General features: G+C 31.9%; 1 protein-coding gene across 1 annotated transcript; it reads right to left on the bottom strand.

Annotated features, from left to right (window-relative positions):
- Positions 1-6239: 6239 nt before the first annotated feature.
- Positions 6240-8171, bottom strand: LOC112512215 (uncharacterized PE-PGRS family protein PE_PGRS24-like). The gene is made up of 3 exons (XM_025118082.1): positions 8047-8171; positions 6373-7895; positions 6240-6283 (listed from the first exon to the last, which is right to left on the bottom strand). The coding sequence occupies exons 1-3, from the start codon at positions 8169-8171 to the stop codon at positions 6240-6242; spliced, it is 1692 nt and encodes a 563-aa protein (XP_024973850.1).
- Positions 8172-8978: the final 807 nt, after the last annotated feature.

Here is an 8978-nt window from a genome sequence, read left to right as displayed (position 1 = left end):
TATTCTGAAAATTAAATGTTTAATAAAGAAATAATATTTTATTAAATTTTAGGAAAGAGAAATAATATTATATTAAATGTATGAAATATTTTAATAATGTAATCAATGTAGTAATTTTCAAAATGAAGAAACCGTTATACTTTAATGTAATTGTTTTTATATTTTTTTAATTTCGATTTTTTATTTTAATTAAACTTTACATAATTTATCGAAGACGTTTTGTTAATAATAGAAGGGTACTCGCACAATACAGCGAGATGCATCTTCATTTTAATGTTTCGTTTTATTTTTTGTCATGTGGTTTTGACAAAGATAATGTTTTTATTTATGAATAAAAATAAATTTGAAGACATCATAAAAATTTTAAAAAATATATCGATATTAATATCAAATTGACTATTTAAAAATTCTTGTTTTTTTGTACAATTTTCTTTAATTTAATTCAAGTCAAATAGTGAAATAATTTATTTTTGGCTTGACAAATAATTTTTTATAAAAATAATGATTCTGTTTAAACTTAATGATTATCCTAATTATATTTTAGATTTTTTATATTAATTAAAATGAGATGTTTATTTTGTATTCGATTATGCTTAACTGTAGTTGGTTATACGAATTCAAAAATGAAGCTTTAATAAGTTGTACTTACACACAATTTACTTGTAATCTTAAATTTTAAGTAATATGCATTACTTCATGCATAAAAAATGGTTTTCAAGAGTTTTTATCAAATATTTTATAATATAGTATAGATAAAAAAAATACTTAATTTCTAACGTATTTGTCATTATCTTTCAAATATCTTATATTAAAAACCAAAAAATAGCTAACTTTGTTGTTTTTAGTCTTTTTAACAACAAAAAATCTTCATAAATCTTCTATTAATAGCACATTTGTTTGTCTATTTTTTATTTTTGTTTTTATTACTTCTTATTATTTTAATTAAATTTAATATTATTAATATTTTTTATGAAATTCATATAGTTTCATTTTCATAACGAATATGGTCCCTCCTACTAACTCCTTTAGTTAAGTTTTTTGTTATTGAGGGACATTTTTGTCTATTCACCTTTTCTCTCTTTCAACTTTCATTTTCAATACTGTATTTGGTTCCTCAAACTATTTTTCAGTTTATAATAGATTTACTCCCTTGTACTACTTTTCATTTTTATAACAGATTTGATCCGTCTCTCAACTTTCAAGTTTAGGATTTGGTCATTTCTTTAATCAGGAAAATTTGGTGGCATAAACACACACACACACACACATATATATATATATATATGTATGTATGTATGTAAGTATAGGGGAGGTATAAAATGCAAACCAAACCATTAGTACAAACCGTGAAAACTTCATTTTAACTAATCATAATTTTTTTAATTATGGCATAATTTGTTTTATTTGGCGTATATAAGTTTATTTGTTTTGTTTGCCGTATATAATATTATCTATACTACATTATGAAGCATTTGACAAAAACTTTTAAAAACCACTTTTTATGCGTAAAATACTGTTTATTAATGCATATTACTTAAAACTCAAGATTACAAGTAGATTGTGCGTAAGTACAACTTATTAAAACTCCATATCTGAATTCGTGTAACTAACTGCAGATAAATATAATCAAATACATGATAAACATTTCATTTTAAATATATAAAATCTAAAATATAATTAGGATAACTATTGAGTTCTAACAGAATACTTAATTATTATCTTTATAAAATGTTATATTATTAAACCAAAAATTAATTATTTCGTTATTAAACTTAAATTAAAAAAATAAATTAAAGAAATTACATAAAAAATAGAACTTTTAAATAGTTTATTTGATATTAACATTGATATATTATTTTTCAAATTTTTATGATATCTTCAAATTTATATTTTATTCAAAAATAAAATCATTATTGCTTTATTAAAAACACATAAAATCATATTATAACATCGACAAAGACAAATAATAAAATAGAACATTAAAATCGAGATTTGTCTCGCTGCATTGCACGAGTACTCTTCTAGTAAAATATAACCTTCAAATTTATTTAATTCTTTGTTCATTATATTTAGAAGATATATGTTTGTGCCATCAAATTTTATTGATTAAAAGCGGGACCAAATTGTAAAAATGAAAATTGAGGGAGAAACCAAATCTGTTATAAAAACGAAAAAAGTAAATTACATTTCTGGTCCCTATGGTTTTATTGGTTTTCATATAATCTTAGTACAAGAGTTGTAAACATAACAAGTTCTCAAGTAGAGATAACATGACATCATCCCGAAGATCCACATGCAAACAATCATAACTTTTCTTCATAATTTTCCTTTCCTTTATCTTCCGATTGTACCCGACCTGTAATGTACATTTTAAAACACCAAAATGAGATTTAGACCTTAAGGTCTAGTAAGAAATCCATTTTTGATTGCTATTACAGGGTGAAAATCACCAAAACACTTTTATAAAACCCATGTTTGTATTAATAACAAATAAACAATGTTTTATCGAACAAACCTCTTTTTGTTGCATCAAGATGATGAGACAACACCCACTTATTACATCAAACAATAAAGTAACCCATTTATCGCATTACACATAAACTTGTCGCATCATATTGATAAAACCACAATTTTCTCGCATCACAAGGATGAGACAACTCTATTTCCTTGCATCACACAGATATGATAACCCATCTCATCGCATCCAACACATGCGATAAATACCTCCTGTTGCATTAATAGGATGTGATAACTTAACTTGTCGCATCCCAAGGATGCGACAAACACCCTTTTCGCATCACAAAGATGCGACAAACACCGTTCTCACATCATAAAGATGCGACAAACTAAACTCACCGCATTCAAAGTATGCGATAAACAGTTTCATGATCAAAAATCTAGTTTTAACATACATTTGATTATGCCACCCTTATCTCATAATACACCTTTTTTGATTATTTCACCCTATCCAAAAATACACATTTACTGATTATAACATCCTTATCCCAAAATACACCTTTTGTGATTATGCCACCCTTATCCCAAAATACACATCCCCTGATTATGTCACATTTAATCCAACCATTTGATATTAACATACCATAGTACAAAATATATGCTAAAAATAATATAATAACAGTTTCAAAACACCCCACATATAGAACCATACAGTTCTATTTTAACACTACCAAATGAAAGCTTTTAAGATAAACCTCACTTAAGTTCACAAAGCAAAGAAGATAAACAATTGCAAATTATTCAGTCGAGAATCACAAAATTCAACTTCTTTCTTCCCTTCGGTTCTGTTTGTTTGAACTCAAAACACACTCATAAAAGACGACTTCTTTTTCTTTCTAAAATCAGATAACCAAAATATCTCACAAACCCCACATATAATTCTTTTTAAAAGAGTGGTAGAATATTTTAAACATAATATTCAAAAGCAATCTCAAACTTTATAATCGATAAACCCCCGATCGTCACATGATTAAATTATTGAAGAATATTTAACCTTGTGTTTTTAAAACTTATTAATTAAAACTATATTCAATAAAATCTATTAATTAATTGAGTAATATAATTTTCCATATTAAGTAATGATAAAAATAAGTTTTTTTTTTACCAAACGCTTATTTGGGTAAGTGAATACCAAGTCATTTTACCTTACTAGATGAATATGATAAGGATTAAAAATCTTACCCGGTAAAAACGAGACAATGATCAAGAGTCTTACCCGATAAGTGAGGGCGACGACTCTTACCATGTTCAACGCTTACCGGGTAAATTGTTGCATATATAAGATACCGTTTTGGTGGACTAAAATTTTATTCGGTAAGTAAATGATAGTGTTAAGTTTACCGTTAAACACTTACCGGATAAGTGTTTGGTAAACGACCCCTTAAACAAGTACAAATTTTAGGAGCACTAATGGATCATTTATTTGGAAGTATCAAATAGCTCGAGAGACGTGTGTCATGATCTAATGACATTGTTGAAAAAACGATGAAGAATTAGCTAACGTTGTTACTGAATATCTTTTTATCCTACGTTCATGTTTTGTTATTGAAGTTCTCGTTTATGTCCTCAGATTGTATCATTTTATTTAAAATCAACATGAACTTCATGACGATGCCTAGTTTGTTTTTTTAATTAAGGCATTTGTTAAAATTATCATCTAGGCACAAAAAAATTAATTAAGGGGGCGTTTACCAAACACTTACCCGATATATAAGTGCTTACCGGTAAAATCTAACACTATTGTTTACTTACCGGGTAAGATTTTAGTTTACCAAAACGACATCGTATGCAACAATTTACTCGGTAAGCGCTTACCGTGGTAAGAGTCGTCGCCCACACTTACCAGGTAAGACTCTTGGTCCTTGTCTTGCTCTTTCCGGGTAAGATTCTTGGTCTTTAATTACCATATTTATGCAGTGAGGTAATGTTACTTGGTAAGCACTTACCCGGATAAACGTTTGGTAAACGGCCCCTAAGACTTGTCGTGCTCATGTATGACATCCAATAAGTAATGAAATGTTCATACACACATTCTCTCTCTCTCTCTCTCATATTTGGTCGAGTTTAGATTGCGTTGGTACGAATATTGAGGGTTTGTACTCACAAGATCACATTGTAGATCAGATTTCAATGCAAATAGGCATCAAATACTTCCGGAATTAGAATAAAAACCCTAATTTTCCAAATACAGATGCATAAACATAGAAAAGTCAGTACATTATTAATGGGATTGTCATTTACACGTAAATTATTGAAATGCAGTTCGAGTTTAAAAAAGACGCTTAACCATGAACACGATTGACAATATCATACACACAAAACAAGCTCGGGGTGGCTAGGGTTTATTAAAGCAAAGTGTACATGTATAGTAACCGCAGAACTATTGATGAAATCTTGAATTATGAAGATTGAAAGAACAATAAGGTTTCGATCTTGATGAAATATTAACTTTTATCTATTTCCGACCAGTAAAAATAACAAATAAACATCACATTTTTTGGTTCTATAAACTAAGTTTTATAAAGGTTTATATAAGACGCTTAGAAATTGAGAACATCTTATAAACCCGATTTTGTTGTAGTGTAAGTTTAAATAATTGACTTTTTGCTCATAACTCTGCGTAATAATCGGTTATTAAGTTTCAAAGAATTAATTTTTTGATAATATTGAATTTTAAAATATGAAAAAATACGTTATAATTAGAAATCAGTTTCTTTAAATTCTATGATATATAGCCTGAAAAAGGCTTAGAAAAAAACTAAAATGTTGAAAGAGAAACAATGATCTATCCTTAAATTCATCGTGTTATATAAGTGTTATGGTTTTATAAAATCTTAGGGTTTGTATTCATTATTTTCTTCTAATTATACTTCTCGGGTCATTAGGGTAAATCTAGGGTTTTGGTTTCAAGAGAAATAAGACCGTAGACTTTAACTTATCATTAAGATTTGATTATACGTTTTAGTTTCATCAAAATCTCGCATTGTAATCATTGATTTCTTTTACTTACACTTTTCGGCTATTTAACTTTTTACCATCTTTAATTGAACCGTGATCACCTCGTTTATTGATTGCAACAGGACGATAAGAACATGAGTCGTTACGGTAAATCTAGGGTTTGGTTTCAATTGAGAAAATTAAGATCGTAGGTTTTAACTCCACGACTAAAAAATCTTTGAGGTGTCAGAGAACACGATACTGATAAGTTGATACATAATTTAGATCAAGAACTATATATATATATATATATATATATATATATATATATGCCTTTGGAATTAAGTTTAAGTTGGAAAAACCGATTTAGAAAATTTGAAAAGACTTGGAAATAAACTAAAATGTCGAAAATTAAACAATAGCGTATCCTTAAAATCATTGTTAAGTGTTTTAGTTTCATCCAAAACTTGCATTGTAATCATTCGTTTCTTTTACTTRTGCTTCTTACAGCTACGTAATTAACTTTACCATCTTTAATCACATCCTCATCTGGTTAATTGGTTGCATAAAAATGTCGAAAACATTCGTCGTTAAAACAAATCTCATTTCAAGAAATATTAAGATCGCAGGTTTCAACTTTATAACAGATAAATCATACATAGTATTAATCAATATATATATATATATATATATATATATATATATATATATATGCCTTTGAAATAAGTGAAAATTTTCATAATTCAGAATCTTATTTATTTTGGAGCAAAATAACATATGGGTTATCATGTGATATAGCATTTGGTCCATGTAACATCCAAGACTAACCCTAAATATCACATCCAAAAAGCCGAATTCCAGACACCGGCTGTTGGGTTTGTTGTTCACCACCATCACCATCATCATTATCATCACCACCACCACCACCATCATCACCACCATTGTTGGCTCTAAATAATGCAGCCATCAGTTCCCTTTCTGTAGACGAAATGTCCATACCAAACAGCCGTAAACCTATCTCATCAGATGGCGGATTAATTGGTGGGAAACCACCACCGGAACAACCTGCTACCAAACAGCCACCAGGAGTCGCCGTGTTGAAGCTACTTCCGGCCGAGTCATTTGGACCGTAAGGTTCTTTTTTGTGGCTAGATATGCCGATGCCAAACAACCGGAGATCATAGTTTTGTTGTTCCACCGGCGGTTCACCACCATCATGACTGTATCTAATCCTCTTTCTTGATGGTTCTCCTTCTTCTTCATCAACACCATCTCCGTCGGGAACCACCCAACCACCATCAGCAGCAACACCAATCGGAGCCGCATCCCGGCTGACCTCACGACCGTCACTGATTTCCACCGCAGCCTGGTTAAGAACTTGTTTCTGATCATCAGTTTCATCATCAGAATCAATGTTATGCTCGACATTAAGATCAAAAGCAAAGCCATCGGAGCTGTTTCTGCCACCTACGACAGAGCCTGGTGTTATGAAGCTGCTACCGCCATAACTGCCGCCTCCGCTACCACCAACAATCGATGGTGCAGTTTCAATGCCAGCAAAACCACCACCACCACCAATTATCGCCGGTGCAGTTTCAATGCCAGCAAAACCACCACCACCAATCATCGTCCTTGCAGTTTCAATGCCAGCAACACCACCACCCACAATCGTCGGTGCAGTTTCAATGCCAGCAAAACCATCACCAACAATAGTCAGTGCAATTTCAATGCCAGCAAGACCACCACCACCAACAATTCTCAGTGCATTTTGAGTGCCAGCAACAATCGCCGGTGCAGTTTCAGTGCCCACTACACCACCACCAACAATCCTCAGTGCATTTTGAGAGCCAGCAACAATCGCCGGAGCAGTTTCAGTGCCAACTACACCACCACCACTACCAACAATCAACGGTGCAGTTACTATACCAGTAACACCACCACCAACAATCAACGGTGCAGTTTCATTGCCAGCAACACCACCGCCACCAACAGTCACCGGTGCAGTTTCAATGTCAGCAACACCACTGCCACTAACAATCGCAGGTGCAGTTTCAATGCCAGTAACACCACTGCCACCAACAATCGGTGCCGGCGCAGTTTCAATGATAGCAACACCACCGCCACCAACAACCACCGATGCAGTTTCCCCTCCAGCAACACCACCATCAGCTGGGCTCTCGCCTATGCTACCGGAACCACCTCCACCACCGGTTAAAGTTCGCCTGCAAACCCCATAACCATCAACTGGTTCACTTTCGCTGCCATCACCATCACCATCCACTGCGGTTTCATCTCCACCATCAGCAGCACCTCCAACAACACCAGTTTCAGTGTCACTACAACCGCCATCACCATCCGTCTCACCTCCGTCTTTGCTACCACCACCAGCTTCTACCACAGTTGGCGTCGTTTTGCCATCGTCTTCAACTGCGTCCCCGCCGCTGCCACCATCACAAATTTTTGTGGATACATGCACCATCAAGATCAGAAATAATGAAAACCCAGATGATAAATTGCAAGAAAAAAGGAATCCCTAATCATAATCCATTCAAAATTGTATAAAAAACCACACAAACCCTAAAACACACAAACCTGTGGTCAGATTGCGACTGAGATGGACTTGATCCAAATATTTGTTTCATTTCTTCTTCAACTCGATCCAATTTTCTTGGAGATTGTATCTGATTTTGGGTTCCTTCTGATCCATTCTCAGACATTTTCCCCACCACTTTCAAGAAAATCTTGGAGATCAGATCGAGAGAGAGTAAAGATGTGTGTATTGTGACGATGGAACATGTTTGTTGCTTGTATATATAATGTAAGAAACGTGAAACTCGTCAAACGGTCAAAAAAAATTTCCTCTTCAATTTAGAATTCAAAATCATTTCAATGGTTATCTTGGCGGGTGGGATGAATATGTTTCATGTTCATCGTCCCCAAAGAAATGCAATTATTTTTATTTCAAATAAATACGTTTTTTTTCTTTTTTGGAAATTTTTTAAATTTAAAATCATTTTTTACCAAAATAAGTGTCCACGTTTCTATTTTATTTCATCCCAACAATAAATGTCCAAATTCTAACTTTAAAGGTAAAATTATCATTTAATTAATACTTTATATTTTTATTATTTTGAAAAAAAAGGATAACTTTTATTTAACTCCTTATGGTTTTTGGACTATTTTTTGCTTCTCATGAGAACACCAAAATTGTGAAATGAAAAATGGTGTCCGAGATTGAGTTCCAAAGTTCAAAAATGTCTATAGGTCCCAAGTTCAAATCCAATGAGGAATAAAAATCTTTTTATGACCACGAATGTTTAAATACGATAACTCTGGGAACCCGTAAAACAAGATTAGTCGGCTCGCATAGCGGTTAGATATCCAGGTTAATGAATACTAAAAACACAAAATATGGTATCACAATAGTCATTTAAAATTAGTTAAACATGTTTGTTCAAAGTTACAAATTGATGATTCATTTTTTAGATTAATTTATGTATTTATATTTAATATTATTGCGTAAT

Source organism: Cynara cardunculus (genome assembly GCF_001531365.2).
Source record: "Cynara cardunculus var. scolymus isolate 2C chromosome LG 5, CcrdV1, whole genome shotgun sequence".
Lineage (NCBI taxonomy): Eukaryota > Viridiplantae > Streptophyta > Magnoliopsida > Asterales > Asteraceae > Cynara > Cynara cardunculus.
This window is presented reverse-complemented; position numbering and strand designations above follow the sequence as displayed.